This window comes from Coturnix japonica, chromosome 7, assembly GCF_001577835.2.
Source record: "Coturnix japonica isolate 7356 chromosome 7, Coturnix japonica 2.1, whole genome shotgun sequence".
Classification (NCBI taxonomy): domain Eukaryota; kingdom Metazoa; phylum Chordata; class Aves; order Galliformes; family Phasianidae; genus Coturnix; species Coturnix japonica.
The window spans coordinates 24525108-24541981 of NC_029522.1; the positions used below are offsets into that span (position 1 = coordinate 24525108).

Genomic DNA, 16874 nt, shown 5'->3' on the forward strand with positions numbered 1-16874 from the left:
AGTACAGTTCCCAACAGGAATTGCCCATCTGGACACCAGCCTGGCCAATGTGGATGGAAATACACTCGCGCTGGGGAGGGGGAAGAAGGATCAGAACTCGGTGGGCACCGCAGGTGCAGCACATTCCCTGCTTTGCCACAGCCTACAGCCCTGGGAGCACCCAGGGAGCATCTCTTTCGTTTTACAAACACACACAGTTGGAAGGCTGAGCCCTGCAGCAGCTGGCATGGCCCCTGTCCATCTGCTACTTCCAGAGCAGGGCTGTGACAGCAGAGCAATGCCCATGCCCTGGGAGCTGTGGATGTGACGGCATTGAGAACAAGAGCCCGGCAAGGGGCAAGTTTGCAGCAGTGAATGGTTGCCATGCTCGGAGGCTCCACTTCCCTAAATTAGCTCTGGAGTGGGAGGCATTCGCTGCACGCCGCAGCTGAACCGAAGGCTGATGATGCAAGAGAGTCCCCTAGCAATGGGCTGAGAACCGTCCTGCAGCCTCCCTCCCTCCCTCCAGGTGAGACACCGCACAGGCTGCAGCCCTTCTGACAAGCACCAAAATAACCCTGTCTTTGTCCTGCTGTTGCCAAGACTAGGATGTGTCATCGGGCAGAGCATCCAAACCCAACCGGATTTCCAGCACTCCGTGCCCTGATGTGAGTCAGCGGGCAGGAAGGCGGTGGGGCCATTTTGTGCGCTGGGTGCAGCACTGACAGCCCCACGAGGGGAGCACCCAGGCTGCTCCCAGCACCACTCAGAGGCAGCAGGGACGGGGACAGAGAAACAAGCCGTCGGCAGCCTTAGAGAGATGGACTTCTGGCTCTCACCATCCTTCTCAAAGCTGAGGAACGAGGACCAAAATGACACTCTCTCATCCTCCCCCCCCACCCCCCGAAGCGGCTCCATCAGCTTTTGTAACACGAAAGCCAGCAGCGAGCCCTAGGAAACTCCACAGCAGAAGCAGGCAGCCAGCACCGCTGCTGTCAGTGCCTCGGGACGGCCACGAGAAGCACGATGCTTCTGCGGGAGCTCTGGCTGTTAAAGGGTGCAGAAGGAGGAGGAGGGATGGGATCAGCCTTAACGCAGCTCTCCCCGCGCCGATGCCCCCCTGCTTAGGGCACAACAAGCACAGCAGCCTGGAAGAAGCTGCAGCCCGGTACGGAGGTGAGGGACCCGGCCTGCACGGACACCGCGGTGGTCGCACCCGCCCCGAGGGGCCCCTCCCGGGCCGTCCGGGGGTCCGGAGGGGGGGGTCCGGCAGGGCACTCACCATGATGCCGCTGTCTTACACCTCCTCAGCCCGAACCGCCGCAGTTCTGCTCGGGCGGCCCGGCCCCGCTGCTGCCTTATACCGGGGGTGGCACCTCCGCTCCGGGGCGGTCGGCCCCGCCCGTGTAATTTGCATAAATTTGCATAGATCCTCATATATTTTGCATGCGTTTGTTCAGATGAAGTTTTGCCTCGAAGTTCTTTGCTGTGACTTCACCGATGCTTGGTCCGTCCTAAAACACCCTGCGGCACCCACCGTGAGTGATGCAGAGCCAGCCCTGCCTCTGCCCCAACCTCTGCCATAATGAGTTCTCATTGAAAGGCGCTGTCATCCTTCAGCTCGAGCTGAAAGCTGAACGTAAACGACCTTCTCACAGTGGCATTTCTTTGTCCCAGAGTCACCTGGCCAGTGTCACCTTCACTGAAGGCAGCGGTGCTGCTGTGCAGGCTGTGCCAGAACTTATCAGCACACCCAGAGCCCTGCTGAGTTGCCTGGGCTAAATGAGTAGCACACACTCAGGCTGGATGTGCTGCTGGACCACAGGGTGCCGTGGTGGCTGTGTGACTCCAGAAATGCCTACATGGCCCGTGCTATAAACGTCCTTTGGGTGACCTCAGAGATCTGTAGATAGCACAGCCCGTGCTGATGCACGCAGTCTGTGAGCTGGGAGCACTGAGGCATCAAAAATGGAGCCCTGGAAGCTGATTTGTGTGAAATGGAATGGTGGGGGTCCACTTTCCCCATGCAAATCTTTGCTGTAGCAGTGTTGTGGCTGTGCCCCGGCTCCGTGGGCTCTCTGCACCGGAGCCGAGCCGAGGCTGTGTAATTGCTGGTTCAGATGAAACGAAGAGAATTGTGAAACGCCGGCTGCGTGCGGAACAACGAGGGTAATGCCAGACCTTTCTGCAGCCCTAAGCCCTGACTCACCGGGCAGGGAGGCGCTCCCTGGGACGAAGCTGTGCTCATCCCCGACGTGCCGGGATATCAGGGGCGAGTCGGGACCGGCCCTCGGCGAGCAGCCGCCCTGGCTCGGGGGCCGGCCGGGCGTCACCTCCCTTCTTCATTCACACACCGGGAAAAGCGGCCTCACACCCACGGCAGCGAACAGAGCGAACAGACCGCGTCTGGCTGACGGCGATGACTTCACGTCGGGGCTCAGGGGTGAGGCAGGTGCCCCCAGGCAGCCGGCAGATGAGCTGCACCCATATTCCTGCTACTGGTGGCAACGAATTGTGCACGGGCAGGTGATGCTAGAGCTCCTGGGGGGCTCTGGAGGGGCTTTGGGCCCTGAGGGGCCCGTCCTCAGGCCGGCAGACCTTCCTGTGCCACAAGCGGCCGTGGGTTGCAACAGAGCTGCGGTCAGTTCTGATGCAATGCTGAGGAGCGTGACAGCGTGGGGCAAGAGTCAGAGCTGGCTTCCCCATCCCCAGCGGCACAGCCCTGCACGTTCAGCTGCTCCCCCGGTTTCGGGGAGAATCAGAGCCCCCGGTGGCTCGGCAGATGTGCACGGGGGGGTGTTTGGGGAGATATAACGGGGCTGTGCGTAGAGGCAGCAGCTCGTGGGACAGAGGAGCCAGCCTGCAGACATGGGGGATGGCTGCAACATTGTTAACAACGGAAAGGGAAACAGTTAATGGGAGGGAGCTGCGGGGACGTCCGGTCACCCGCTGGGCCGTGGATCCCTATGGCACCGGGTGGGCTCGGCGCTGTGGGGAGCTGCCCCTTCCCCCGTTCATTCCCAAATGAGCTGGTAGCAATGTGTTACTACAGAGTCCTTTAGTCGGGCGGCTCTAACACACCCCCGCTCCTTATCAGTCTCCTGCTGCTGGTTCTGCGCGGAGCCGGGACCGGCCTCACGTCGGGCATCGCCCCGCAGCGGCCGCGCTGCGTCGCAGCACCGAGTGACGCGGTGCGGCCGGGCCGCAAACACCGTCACGGTGCCGAGGGCTGCCGGGCCCGGCTCGGGGCTCCCCCCGGTGGCCGCATCCCGCGGTGCACGGCCCGTCCCCCGGCCGCAGGCGGAGCGGCACCGGGTGCCCGCGTCCCACCCCCCCTCGGGCACGGCGAAGCGCTGAGTCACCGCAGCTGTCCCCGCTGCCGCCGCTCGCACCGTGCTTCCCAGCAGGGCCCGGCCGTGCAGCTGACCGGGCGCGGAGCCACGGCCCGTCCCGGCCCCCGGACGGCCCGGTACGTAACGTCACAGCTCAGCGGCTCCTCGATTGGCCGCGGCCGCCGCCCGTCACCCCGCGGATCCCACCCCCAGGCCCCGCGGGGACCGGGCAGGGGACGCGTCGCGCCGTCCCGGTGCGGGCGGGGCGGGTCGGCGGCGGCGGCGGCTCCAGGTGGGCGCGGGGCGCGGCGGACGGAGCGGGGCTGCGGGGCGATGGGATGGGAGGGGATGGGATGTGATGTGATGGGGTGGGATGGCTCGGCCGGGCCCTCCCCGCTGAGCGCCGTCCCCTCCCGGCGGCCCGGTCCCGTTGCGGGGGGGGAGCGGCGGAAACTTCCAGAGCGCCGCGTCGACGTCCCGTTGCGGGGCAGGCCGAGCCGCGGCCTCCGGTGCCGTGGCCGGATGCGGGCCGGGCCGCGGGCCGGGGGACGCGGTGCGTGACGGCAGCGCCGGCCCCGAGCCGCTAATCCTCTAAGGCCGAGCGGGGCTAAGCGCCTTATCGCGGGGCTGCGGGGCGGGAGCGCTGCGCTGCGGGACGGGCGGCACCCGGCGGGGCGCCCCGTGCCCACCGTCACCGCCGATCCTCCCCCAGCGACCCCGCGGGACGGCCGCCCGTCATGGTGGACTACTACGAAGCGCTCGGTGTGAGCCGCAACGCCACCGCCGACGACATCAAGAAGGCGTAAGTCAGTGCCCGGCGTCCGTGCCTCGGGGGGGGCTGGGGATGGCGATCGGAACCGGCTTCGGGTGATACACCGCGACCCGGAGACCTGACCCAGCTGAAGAAGGGAGCGGGGAGCGGGAGGGGGCGGGGACACGGCTCACTGAGCCCAGGCGTGACCCCGACACGGCCGTGGCCGGGAGCCAGGTGTGCTGCGGCCAGCACGGCCACGGGATCTGTTAGTCACTGGTGGCCGGTGCGAGCCATGGATCTACTTGTCCTGCCTTGTGGGCTGGGGTGCATCTAAGGGAGGGGCTGTGAGCCGGAGGGCAGGAGCAGAAATGAACTGAAGAGGAAGGAGATTTTTGGCCCGTTTGGTGGCCAGAGCTGCAAGGCTGCACGCGAGGCACTGCTGTGTGTGTGGGCATCGCTGCCGTGGCACTGATGGCTGGTTGGATTTCAGGGAGAATTGAGCTCGGAGATGCTGCTGCCTCCATGGCCGGAGCTGTGGGTGCTCAGTGAGGCTTGGCTGGCCACGGTGCTCCTGTCACTGACTGTCCCTCTGCATAGGTACAGGAAGGCTGCGCTGAAATGGCACCCAGACAAAAACCCGGACAACAAGGAGTACGCCGAGCAGAAGTTCAAGGAAATCGCCGAGGCCTATGAAGTGCTGTCGGACAGTAAGAGGCCGCAGTGCTGTGTCATGGGCTCCCACTGCATTGGGGCTGCTGACCCTGACACCCTCTCTTCTTCTTCCAGAGCAGAAGCGCGACATCTACGACCGCTATGGCAAAGAGGGCCTCATGGGGGCAGGTGGGGGCGGACGGGGGCTATGGGGTGGGGGGGTTGGTGCGGCTCTGTGTATGGCTTTGTGTGGAGACCCCACACAGCAGAGCTCCTGCCCCTCATTCAACCCCATGTCTCTTCCCTCCAGCAGGGCCAGGGGGCTCCAGAGCCGATGCTGGGGCTCCCGAATTCACCTTCACGTTCCGCAGTGCTCACGACGTTTTCCGGGAGTTCTTTGGTGGGCGAGATCCCTTCGCTGACTTCTTTGGTGCGTGTGGGGTGGGAGGGGGCCGGGGGCTGGTTATGGGGCACCATCAGCCTGCATCAGGGTCAGTGCTGATGGGGGCTGCCTGCATTACAGATGAGATGCTGCCCTTCTCTGAGCTGCGGGGAGCCGGCTCCCGGCACCATGGAGGGGGACACTTCTTCTCCACCTTTCCCGGATCCTCAGGTAGGGAATATGAAGTGCCTGGGCTTAGCACCCACAGCCCAGCGTGGCTCAGAACCCTGGGCTCATCCCTGCCACCCTCCCACCTCACGTGCCCGTGCTCCCCAGGTGCTACTTTATTGTTCCCTCCTCTAGATTTCTTCGCGTCGTCCTTCAGCTCAGGGGCTGACACAGGGATGGGATTCCGCTCCGTCTCCACCTCTACCACCTTCGTTAATGGTCGACGTATCACCACAAAGCGGTGAGGACCTCCTCATTAGCATGGGCTGCTGTTGCCACGGTGCCTGGCTGTTGGCTGACCATCTTTCTGCTCACCCATCTGTCTGCCTGCAGAATTATTGAGAACGGACGGGAGCGGGTGGAAGTGGAGGAGGACGGGGAGCTGAAGTCAATCCATATTGATGGTGAGAAGCGGTGCCACTGAGCCATGTCACATCCAGCACCCTCCCCTTTGGGGACCTCCTTGATGGGAGCTGTAGGGGTTACCTTAGAGCTTGGTTTTGGGGTTGGACACATGGGACCCTGTGCAAACTTTGTGGAACAGAAGCATAGACCCATCACTTTCACAGCCCAGCCCCAAGCCCTGGTGGGCACCCAGCTCTGTGCTATACTGCACTGAGCAGGAGGGGCACTGAGGCTGTAGGTGTTGGGATCCCTTGCCATTAACTACCATCTCCTTGCAGGTGTCCCTGATGACATGGCCCTGGGGCTGGAGCTGAGCCGGCGGGAGCAGAAAGCCATCCCCAGAGCACGCCCCCCATCGCCCCCACCGCCTGCCCCACAGCAGCCCCCGAGCTCCTCGCCCATCTGCCTCTACACGGACAGTGAGGATGAGGACGAGGACTTGCAGCTGGCCATGGCCTACAGCCTCTCTGAGATGGAGGCCGCGGGGCACCACCAAGCAGGTGGGCACGGCCCCAGCGCCCCCCCGGCCCCAGGGGGCAGCCCTGGCCCCCGTGCTACCAGTACAGCCCATGGGCCTCGGGGGGGGGCAGAGCGGGAGCCCCCAAGGGCTGGCAGCCCCACAACACCAGGGCGTAAACCTGCCTCTAAGGCGAAGCAGTGGCACTGCCACCTGCTGTGAGCATGGGGTTAAGGGGCTGTGCCCCCCAGGGGAAGGGCCCTCTGTAGGGCATTGTGAAGAGAATGAGGTGCCAGGGCTACAGCAAGGACCCATAATGCGGTGGCCGCCCATGGCTTAGCTGTCTCCCACAGCAGTGGAATGGGGGATCAGTCCTGCCCTGCCTCCCTGCTCCTCCAAGGGTGGAGGGTGGCAGGGGGGAATGCTGATGCTGGGGGGCAGCCAAGATGAGCCTGGTTGCTAAAAGAAAGGCCCTTGGTTGGGCTCTGTAGGATGGGCAGCTCTGTGCCCAGGATTTGTGGGATGTGGGCAGGGGAGTTCCCCTCTCTCTGCCTTCCCTGTATCCATGCAGAGGTTATGGCCGGTGCTCTCACTGCTACCTCAGATCTGGGGGGCTGTGGGGAGCTTCTCCTTGCAAGGAGAGGTGCGCGGACATTGCTTGGTGCCTTGTGTCTGGTGGATGCCTTTGCTCCTGCCTTTACCTCCTCCATCCCTCCTGCTGCAGAACCCTGCTTGCTCTCTCCCACTCCTTGCATACCAGGGACGCCTGCCTTGGCTAGGGGCACCGTCCCCCTTGTTTCTCATGGCTGTCACCCCCTTCGTATGCAGAAGATGGGTGCAGCTCAGCTGTACAGTGCCTTGGCTTTCCTCCCAGGACCTTCCTCTTCCCTCCATCCCAGCTGGCTGCCGTGCACTCCCAGCACCAGGTTTCACCAGTCATGTTGTGTGTCCCCCCCCCTCCGCTTGTCTCCCCAGGTGTGTTCTGAGGCTGCTGCGCCCAGGGACCGTGCACGCCCACTCGCCCACGGAGGCACAGAGGACTCCGCTTTGTCCCTGCACGGCCACCCCCTGCCACCTCCTTCCCCCAGCACCCTCCAGCTCCATGGGATGTAGTTGCGGGGGGAGGGGGAGGGAGGGAGGTATGGATGTAGCGTGTGTGGCCATAGGATTAGAAGGATGGACCCATGCACCACAGGGTGATGGGGAGGGTGCAGTGAGAGGGGACTGGAGCAGGGATTGCTGTAGCTTAGCCAGAGCTGGCTGCTGGGGTGGTGTAGAGCTTGGCACCCTGAGGTGAGGTTGGGGGGGCACAGGGGGCTGTGGCAGGCAGTGACAGGCAGCCAGCCAGGGCAAAGGTAACAGCGCCAGCCTCTGCCTCCATCCCCCGACCCGCAGCTCCCCCAAACCTCATCTGCCTACAGCAGTCAATAAACCTGTTTGCAGGAGCTGCTGCATGTGGGGTGTCTCTGGGATGGGGGCAGCCCCCAAAAGAGGTGTGGGATCAGTTTTGCTGGGCTCCTTCTGCTCCCCCCCCAAGGCCCTGGGCTCTATGGGGTGCTGCTACGACCACGTCCCTCTTCCCCTGGACACACAGAGAGGCCAGGCCCGGCTGCAGCTGCACAAACGTGACACGAGAACTTTATTCACATCAAGATACAAAATTATATTTCTCTAGAAATTTCTGCTCAAGTGACAAGGTGGGGGCAACACAGAGGGGACGGGGCAGGGCCAGGACCCCCCACCCACACGTACCCCCTGCATCAGCACAGGGACAGGGGCGGGAGAGCAGCCGGGTGGGGTGGGGGGGGGTCCCCACAGCCACACTCCCAGCATCGCTGCCCTTCCCCTCTGCCACAGGGGACAGGAACCTGCGCCCCACTGCAGCAGTGGAAGCAAAGGGGCTGCACGCTGTGGGGCGAGCCCTGCAGCCCAAGGAGAGGTGTGGGAAAAAACAGAGCCAGCAGCACAGACAGCATTTACAGGGCCAGGAGCGCGCTCGAAGCCAGAGGGCAAGGGGACGGCAGGGAGACGAGAGGGAAGGGGGACGGGGTCCTCGCCCTCACTGCGGCAGAGCCTTCAGGATGGCGTTCACCTCCTCAGCCACGGCGGTCAGAGCGAACTCAAACTGGTCCTGGGGGAGCGGAGGGGGGTGAGGTTGGGGCAGCCCCGAATCGGGGCGGGGGGGCAGCAGGGCCAGGCGGCACGGCGGGGCCGGGGGTACCTTGGTCTGCACCATGCCGGGCCGCTGGTCGCGGATGTGCTCCAGCGTCGCAGCGATGTCGATCTCCTTCACACCTAGAGCAGGGGGCACGAGGAAGGTGAGGGCTGAGCCCACCGCCGCGTTCCCAGCGCGTGGTGCACGCCGTACCTTTGGCCATGCGGTTCAGGACCATGTCGACGAGGATGTACGTCCCGGTCCTGCCTGCGCCGTCACTGGAAGAAGCAGAGAAGCGCGGCGGCGTGTGCCGGCCCGGCCCTTGTTTCACAGCCCCCACCCGCTGCCCCCCAGCCCCCGCTGAGGTACCTGCAGTGCACAATGATAGGGCAGGAGCGGCCCCGGTAGCACTTGTTCACCTTCCTGCAAGGACAAGAGGCACCGGGTCAGCGCCTGCTCGGGTCGGACGGCGCTGGAATGGGGGGCACCGGGGTCCGGCGAGGGGGCTCCTGCCGCCTCCCCCAGCGTGGGCCGGGAGCGGGAGCCCCCGGGGGGAAGCGGCGCTGGCGGGGATGGCTGCGGTCCGGCCCCGGCTGGGCTCCGGGCACGCTCCGTGCGGCAGGCACGGCTGCCAACGATCACTTTTGTGACTATGCAACTGGAGCCAGATTACTAGCTGCAAATCACAAAAATGACGCCGGCAGCTGCGAGACAGGGACACAGACAGACAGCGCAGGAGCGGGGCGGAGAGGATGCCCGCCACCGGGGACCACCGCCGGCTCCCACCCCCCCCCAAATCGAGCCGTGCCGACCCCGCTCGGACCCCGCCGTGCCCCCTCCCGGGGCTGGCACCCACCTGCGGAAGTCGAGGAGGGGCCGGGTGGTGGCGGGGATGCCCTCGGCCGGCCAGCTGAGGAAGTGGAACTGCGTCAGGGTGCGGGTCTCCTGCGACTGCACGTTCTTCAGGTAGAAGCTCCTCACCAGGAAATCCTCACACCAGATGTGCTCCGACACCAGGTTCACCTGCACGGACAACGGGCGGCCCACGGGGGTCAGCACCGAGCGGCGGACCCTGCCCCGCACACCGGAGCGGGGCGATCATTGCGGTCCCCTGGGATGCTCCGTGCTGCCAGCCCGCACTCGCCTCGTAGATGTGGTAGAGGTTTGACCCTTCGTCAGGCCAGTAGTGGTAGCACTGCTTGACGCTGTCCTCAGCCAGCGGGCTCAGCATGACGATGACGGTGCAGCCGTGCTCCCACACCATCTGCTCACCGAAAACCACCACAGTCACTGCTGGGTGACGGCCCAGGTACAGTGGCTGAGCTGCTGTGACCCATCTGGACCGTAGGAGCTCCGGAGCTGCACGGGGCATGCTCCCGTCCCCAGGTGCTGGCTGACACTCACCTGCCAGAAGTCAGCAATGGTGTGGGACAGCGGCCCCTGCGTGGCGATGTAAGCCGGCATCCGCGGGTCGTGCTCGATCTGGAAGGGGGTGTCATGCTGCACGTCATTGAGCCAGGGGGTGTGTGACAGCAGGAGGAGCAGGGGATGCTCTGGGGGCAGTGGGGCTGAAAGGGAGCTCCTGCTGCCCCTGGAGCAAGGGGGACCCCAGCAATCACTCACGATCGGGCTGGCATTGATGAAGTCGCTGCGGGACGGGTTGCTCTCGGCTTTCAGCTTGATCCTCACGTGGTCATCTGGGGAATAGGAGTGCAGGGGAGGCAGTGAGCACTGGGGGCAGCACTCCATACCGCACCTCCAACACCCCCTTGCCCCGCACCGCAGCCCCGGGATGCTCACAGGGCACGTAATCTGGGTTGCGGTTCTTCTTCAGATTGGCTTCGCTTTGGGCGACAGAGCAGACACTGGGCTCAGCCTGGTAGGCACAGAGAGCCTGCCACTCCTTGGCCAGCCGGTCCCTGTTGCGGAGGTGGTCCTCCATGTACGCCTGGGATGCAGAGAGAGGGGTCAGCCCGGCACTGGGGGGAGCCTTGTGGGCTCCATCCCACCAGGGGGACTCACCAGGATCATGTGGCCGGTGGAGATGTCCATGTTGGATTGCACCGGCTCCTCACACCAGGACGATGTGCTGCTGTGTGAGCTGGGGCTGGGCTGTGGGGCATCGCTGAACTGTGACGAGACGCTGCTCACTCGCGACGTCTCTGCTGGTGCTGCAGGGGCCTCGGCGCGGCCAAAGAGCGACTTGGTGGCCATGTGCTGGCGGCACAGCTCCTGGGGACGGCGAGCAGAGCCCCAGCCCTCAGCCACAGGGCCCTCCTGTACTCACAGCGGTGCGGTTGCAGCATCACACATCCCTACCTGGTACTCCAAGGTGGTGTCGGCGGCCCCCTCGGGCCCCAGGGCGGCCAGGCGCTCCTTCTCTCGCTGCTTGGCGTGCTGCCGGAGGCAGAAGGCTGCGGCGGCTGCGATGGAGACACCAGCCACACAGGCCAGAGCGATGAAGGTGAGCAGCACCGAGTGGAAGCCATCCCGAATGTGAGAGGGGCGTGGGTACACAGCCGCCTCGTTCCGCTGCAGGCAGAGCCAAGCAAGGGTTGGAGTGAGGCATCCGCACAGGGAGGGGTGCAGGGACAGAACCCATCCCACACTGCTTTTGGGGATGTGGGGGCTAAAGCAGTGGGAGGATGCTTGGAGCTGTGCCACTCCTCAGCTCAGTGGGGGCAGAGCTGGTGTCCCTGCATGGGGCACTTGTACCTATACTTAGCACAGCTCACAGCTCTGCCCCTTGGGGTGCAGGAGGTGCACAGCTTGGACAAGCTCAAGCAGCAGCCACCTGTTGCTCCCAGTACTAGGGACTGCCTCCCAGCCCTGCTAGACCGCAGGGCAGGTGGGGGCCCTCAGAGCCTGGGCTCAGTGAGCCCCTGCCTGACCCAACCCAAGAGCTTGAACCCCAGGCCCTCCTTGGCCTTTCAGCCCCTATGCTAGACCAGGAGGGTGCTGAGCCCTCGCTGAATGAGACCAAGACCCCCAAGGCCGAGCCCCCCAAGGTCCTTCCTGAGATCCAAGGGTGGAGAGGATGCTCGGGCAGCCCCACCACCAAATCCTCTGCACCCAATGAGATGCCAAAGCCCTGCATTACCTCACTGCCTCGGCTTCCCATTGGCCACGGGCCTGATGAGGTTACCGAGGGGACGCTGCGTCACTGTTATCATCATCATCATCATCGCCTACGAAGCCTGGGGATGCCCCTGCTGTCTGCACCTATTGCTGGGGCAGTGCCAGGCCTAGCGCTTGCTGTCCCCTGCCCTGGGGGTGTTCAGCACAAGGACCTCATCCCTCAGTGCAAACAACTCCCTTTGGGGGGCCCTGCTCATTAGGGAAGCACTGCCAGAGCTGCAGACCCCATCCCTCCTGAATCCTTGTCACATCTAAAGGCACTGCCGTCATGGCACTGTGCATGGGGCTGATGGAGATCAGTTGCCTCGGCAGCCTTCCTCCCAAGGGGTCTCCAGGGCAGGAGGGTGGGAATAGGGACCCTGGTCCAGGGGTTCGCTGTGCCCTTCCTCAGCTGCAAACACAGGCTCTGTCCCTATCCCTATCCCCCATGGGATGGCTCCTGTGGCCCCAGGGGAGTGAGGCTCTCTCCCAGCAGATGGCTGCTGCTCCATCCCTGCCTCCAGCTGCCGTGTTGTTCCCTGCAGGGACGATGGCATTTTCCCTGCCTAGTCCCCAGGGTGCTCAGCACAGGGCTGGCGTGCCCAGGGAATAAATAAAGACTGGAGGGAAGCGAGGCTGGGGATGAGCCAAGTCCTGGATGGAGGGGGAACGTCCTCCCAAAATGCCTTCAGACCCCATGGGTTTGTGTTTTACTAAGAGCTAAGTGCCCCAAACCCACAAGCAGCATCATGCTGTGGAGTGTGAACAGAATGCTCCCAACATAAAGCCCCCATCAGAGCCTCATGTGGGGCCATCAGTGGCCCCAGCACCATCTGTAGCCCCCGCAGCTCCCAGTTCCCTGCAGCCCCATCCCAGCCTTAAGCCCCCATGCTCTGGTCCTACCTCTCCCACTCCCGTCTGCACAATCTTCAGGCCCAGCTCAGCCTCCAGCTCTGCCTTCATTTGGCCTGTGGATGGGGACAGACAGTCAGTGGGATGCTTCCCCTTGGCCAAGGAAACTCCAGGAGTCTGAGAACACCCCAACAGCTGCCCACCATGCCCCAGGTCCCCAGCTCAGCCAACAGCACTAGGGCGTATGGTAGGAGCCCTCTCTTCCTGAGACCCACACCCCCCTTTCAGCCCCTGGAGAAGAGGGGAAACAGGTGTGTAGGAGAAGGGATCCCCAACCCAGCACTCACCAGCCCGGCTGGCCACATCTGCCAGCGAGAGGTTCTGGGCATTGTGCCGCACACGGAAGGTGAGCGCAGGCCCCACGACACTGTGGGGGACACAGGGTGAGAGCAGGGCACAGAGCCCATCCCACCCCCAGGCAGCACTGTGTTGCTCTCACCTGATGTTGATGAAGCTGGTGGTAGAAAGGTGCACACGCTTGGCCAGGAGCTCCAGCAGTCGCACACCAGCAGCCAGCCCCAGCGGCCTGCAGGGAACAAGGCAGGGTGAGGGGGGCACGTGGCTCCAGTGCTGGGGATGGGGTCTGCACAGTGCCCCGGCCCCACTCTCACTTCTGGTCTGTGATGATGTAGCCATACTCATCGGGTGGCCGCGTGCCCCGCTGCGCCCCACCGCCGTCCTTCGCCTCTGTGTAGCTCTTCTTCTCCACTGCCATCATCTCATCCCCTCCATGCCCCCTCTGTGGCTGGGCCTGGGGGGCTGGCAAGGTGGCTGCCTGGCCCCCCAGCCCCTGTGCTGGGGCACTGCTGGCTGTGACCCTGGGAGGTGGCACCGCGGAGGAGGGAGGCACTGGCTCCTCTCCATGCTGCATGTCCCCCTCTGACACCTATAGAGGGGAGACAGGGAGGAGCTGGGACCCTCAGGAAGTCACCTTGGGAGGCTACACCCTCTTCCCCCCCACACACACAGCCCACCTGTGGCCCAGCAGCTCCCTGCTGAACACTGAGCCGCTTTGCTGTGGGTGCTTCAGGGCTGGCAGCACCTGGGAAAGAGAAGGATGGGGATCCCAAAGGAGGGCAAGCACCCCGCACCCTCTATCCAAGCACTGTGGGACCCTGCATCCTGCTCACCGGAGCTCTGCAGAAGCTGCAGAAGGGCAGAGACACTGCTGAGCTGCTGGGGACTGAGCTCGGGCAGTCCCAGCCCATAGCTAGCCAGCAGGGAGGCCAGTCTCTTCAGGGAGGCATCTGCAAGGGGATGCGGCATTTGGTGAGAGCTCTGCACCCAAGTGGTGCCGTGGGTTGGGGGTTTGGGCAATGGGGGGCAAATGGGACAGAGAGCTCCAGGCCCAAGGGATGTGTACCTGTCTGTGCAGGGGATGGCCAGGCAGCCATGGGTGCTGCCTGATCCCGCTGCCCCACATCCTTGTAGTCACCTGGGAGCCGTGCACTGTGCAGAGTCCTGGTGCTGGCTGGGTCCATGCGAACAGCTTTCTCCCTGGGCAGTGCAAGCAGGCCCAGATCCTGGAAGAGGTGCCCACCTTCTGCCCCTGGCTGCCCACTGTAGGAGGGCATGGGGCCAGCCCCATACAGCCCACGGACCAGCAGTGAAGCGGCATCGGGGCCCTGCCTGGCCGAGCCACCTGGGAGCTGGTGCGTGGTGTCCTGGTAGCCAAACTGCAAGCAAACCACAGCCTTGGGTCAGCACCCACTGCACACCCCAGCACAGGGAGAAGGGGTTGCGAGAGGATCCTCACCCTGCTGTGTACCTTGTGGTAGGAGTAGGGGTGCAGCAGGGCCTCCTCGTAACCCAGCTGGGGCGGCGGGGGCAGCAGCAGGTGCTCCAGGTAGCGCTGAGCCAGGCCCGAGGGCAGCAGTGGTGGGGGCTGCCCCAGGTGCTGGGCTGCAGGCAGGCCAGGGGCCAAGGGCTGTGGGGTGCGCCGGGGGGAGCTGCGCAGAGGCAGGGACCTTGGGACAAGCAGTGAGGGATGGCACGTGGGCTCAGCTCCCAGCCCTGCTGTGCCTCCCACCCCACCCTGCCCTACCTGTCCCTTGGCGAGGGTTCCAGCGAGGGCGGTGGGCGGAGGCGGGGGATGCGCTCCATCTCCTGTGAGATTACGTACTGTGTGATGCCGTCCTGCCACGAAAGCCCTGCGGTGGAAGGGTGCCATGAGATGGGGAGCTACCTTGAGCTTCAGGTCATCCCTGTCCCTCCCAGAGCCAGCTTAGTCCCTCCTCGCCTCAGCCCGGTTCCCAACCAGCGGTACCCCAAATATCCCTGGTCTCCATGGTGTCTCTGTGCAATGCTACCCAACCCATGGCCATGCCTCCCCAGCCCTCACCTTGTGCCATGAGGTGCCACAGGACATCCTGTAGGCGCTGCAGCACAGGGGAGGTGACCTGAAAGTGCGGTCTGTCCTGCACTGAGCCCACCTGGCACTGCCCGAACAGCCCATCTGCAAGAGAGAGGGGCGGTGGGGAAATGGGACTGGGTGGTAAAGCCCCACCTGCCTCCTGCCCCACACAAGGATAGAGCAGGACCAGGGACTCTTCTGTAGGCACTCACCCTGCACACACACCTCCTGCGGGGAGCACAGCCTCCGGTCAAACAGACAGCCTGGGGCAGACAGACAGACAGACCCAGCACAGTCAGCAAGGGGAGCTCAGTGTTGTTTGCTCATCACTAGCAGGGCAGCCACCTGCTTGGGGCCCCAGCTCCACAGGGAAGTGGCAGTGGAGGAGCCCAGGGTAGGGCCTCAGCACAGCCTGTTCCTGGCTCTGGGAAGGGGGGGAGCCTGGAGCTTTGTGGGGTGCTGGCAGCGGGGAAGGGGCAGCGAGCTGCGGGATCGTTTCTCACCCTCCTACATGTGGCACTACGAGAGGAGGGCACGGCCCTGCACCTTGCGGTATGGGGGGACCTGCTCTCCCAGCACGGGGTGCCCCAAGGCACGGTGTGATGAGGCCCCCACCCCTTTTTGGGGGGCTGCATCCCCCTTCCTCCCCCCGCATCTCGGTCCAAGACCGTCAGCAGCGAGACGGCAGCAAGCGATGACTCAGCCCCGGATGGCGAGGAAGGAACGAGAAAACAACCGGGGGGAGGGGAGGGAGGGGCCCGCCGAGCCCGCGCCGGGGCAAGTGGGGAGGGGGTCCCCAAAAGGCCGGTACCCGCTGGGTGCCCAGCGCCTGCTCCCCGGGTGGGAGCGGAACGAGGCGCGGGGCGCAGGGAAGCGCGGGCGGCACCGGGGGGCTCCGGGCCGGGGGCGCCGGGACCGGGCGGCGGACCGGGCGCTGTCCGTGGTGCTGAAACGACGGAGCCGCGTTCCGCCGGGCAGCCCCGCTCCGCGCCGGGGAGGAACCCCGGGCCGGGCAGGGCTCGGCCGCAGCCGCTCCCTGGGATGGCAGAACCGCGCGGGGCCGCCCCGGGGAGCGGGGAGCGATCTGCCCATACTCAGCCGGGTGGCTGCGAGGGTCCGTTGCCTGGGAGCGGATGGACGGAGCGGCAACTGCCCACCGGCAGTGAGTCAGCGGCCGCCGAGCCCTTGCGGGGGGGCTCCAGCCCTGCTGCCGGTAAGGGCCCCCGGTACCCCCAGAGCTCCGGGAAAGGAGACGCGGGCCGAGCTGAAGCGCTCAGACAGCGTACCAGCCCGCTCGGGGGTCCCGGGCAGCGCCTACCGGAGGAGGGCGGCTAAAGGGCACCGGGGTCCTGCAGGAAGCCACCGCGCGGGGACGCTGCCCCGCTCCCCGTTCTCGTTGCCATATCCCGGAGCCGGGCCCCGCAGCGCCCGCCAGGCTGGGTGTCCGGAGGAGCATCGCCCCGCTCCCGTTCCGTCCTGCCGGACGCCGCAAGTCCGCAGTCAGGGAGCGCCCTGGGGATCCCGTTCACCGGCCCAGCAGCCCGGGCAGAGGCGCTCCCGGTGCGGGTGATGCACGGCGCCGCTCTGCCGTTACCGGGGCCGGACCCGCCGCGTCGTGACGGCACCGCGGCTCCCGTCCCCCGCCGTCCGGCATCCCTTTGCCCCACCCGATAGCCTCATGAACGCCGGCCGGGCGGTGCCGCCGCCCACTCCCGGAGCCCCCCGCTCTCACCGTGCGCGGCGGTGGCGCCTCCGACCCTTATCAGCCCGCGGCCGGCCACGAGGAGGAGGCAGAGGAGCGCCCGGAGCAGCCGCCGCCCCATGCTCCGCTCACGGCCGCACCATGGCGCACACACCGGCCGCGCCCCCGCCGCCGCCGCCGCCAACCCGCGCCCCGCCGCCAGCACCGCCCACCGCCACCGCCCCTCCAATAGCGCCCACCCCGCCGCACCACGCCCCCCGCGATGATCGCCCCCCGTGTTAGGCCGGCACAGCACAGCGGGGCTGGAACGGAGCTCCCCGGCTGTGATGGTGGGAGCACTGAGCCTATAGCAGAGGCACAAGGCCATCCTTCATTACAACACTCACAGCAGCTCCCGGAGCCGCAGCTGTTCCTCCCCATCCCCAGCTGGACACACAACCACTCCCA

General features: G+C 65.3%; 3 protein-coding genes across 6 annotated transcripts in view; 1 reads left to right on the top strand and 2 right to left on the bottom strand.

Moving 5' to 3' along the window:
- Nucleotides 1-1387, bottom strand: part of LOC107316923 (tubulin alpha chain) — an 8415-nt gene extending 7028 nt beyond the window's left edge. The window contains exon 1 of the mRNA XM_015868978.2: nucleotides 1262-1387. Within this exon, the coding sequence (XP_015724464.1) occupies nucleotides 1262-1264 (3 nt within the window). The 5' untranslated portion in view covers nucleotides 1265-1387. The remainder of the gene's footprint in view (nucleotides 1-1261) is intronic.
- A 2104-nt stretch (nucleotides 1388-3491) lies between these two features.
- Nucleotides 3492-7633, top strand: DNAJB2 (DnaJ heat shock protein family (Hsp40) member B2). 3 transcript variants are annotated; one of them, XM_015868981.2, is made up of 10 exons: nucleotides 3494-3603; nucleotides 4024-4113; nucleotides 4663-4772; nucleotides 4852-4905; nucleotides 5027-5146; nucleotides 5240-5329; nucleotides 5462-5567; nucleotides 5660-5730; nucleotides 6010-6231; nucleotides 7164-7633. In XM_015868981.2, exons 2-10 carry the CDS (start codon nucleotides 4049-4051, stop codon nucleotides 7172-7174), a joined length of 849 nt encoding a protein of 282 aa, XP_015724467.1. In that variant the 5' UTR covers nucleotides 3494-3603; nucleotides 4024-4048; the 3' UTR covers nucleotides 7175-7633. The 3 variants fall into 3 exon arrangements, with proteins under 3 accessions (XP_015724465.1, XP_015724466.1, XP_015724467.1); XM_015868979.2 differs by having other exon boundaries at nucleotides 3492-3603; nucleotides 6010-7633; XM_015868980.2 differs by having other exon boundaries at nucleotides 3492-3603; nucleotides 5030-5146; nucleotides 6010-7633.
- A 165-nt stretch (nucleotides 7634-7798) lies between these two features.
- Nucleotides 7799-16607, bottom strand: PTPRN (protein tyrosine phosphatase receptor type N). Of its 2 annotated transcripts, XM_015868970.2 has the most exons (23): nucleotides 16458-16605; nucleotides 14938-14988; nucleotides 14714-14827; nucleotides 14417-14522; nucleotides 14141-14339; nucleotides 13736-14048; nucleotides 13503-13619; nucleotides 13347-13414; nucleotides 12984-13258; nucleotides 12812-12898; nucleotides 12660-12739; nucleotides 12364-12428; nucleotides 10663-10875; nucleotides 10366-10575; nucleotides 10144-10291; nucleotides 9967-10040; nucleotides 9748-9825; nucleotides 9488-9607; nucleotides 9200-9366; nucleotides 8713-8766; nucleotides 8557-8621; nucleotides 8410-8483; nucleotides 7799-8319 (listed from the first exon to the last, which is right to left on the bottom strand). In XM_015868970.2, exons 1-23 carry the CDS (start codon nucleotides 16546-16548, stop codon nucleotides 8248-8250), a joined length of 2841 nt encoding a protein of 946 aa, XP_015724456.1. In that variant the 5' UTR covers nucleotides 16549-16605; the 3' UTR covers nucleotides 7799-8247. The 2 variants fall into 2 exon arrangements, with proteins under 2 accessions (XP_015724456.1, XP_015724453.1); XM_015868967.2 differs by lacking the exons at nucleotides 7799-8319; nucleotides 8410-8483; nucleotides 8557-8621; nucleotides 8713-8766 and having other exon boundaries at nucleotides 9215-9607; nucleotides 14129-14339; nucleotides 16458-16607.
- Nucleotides 16608-16874: the final 267 nt, after the last annotated feature.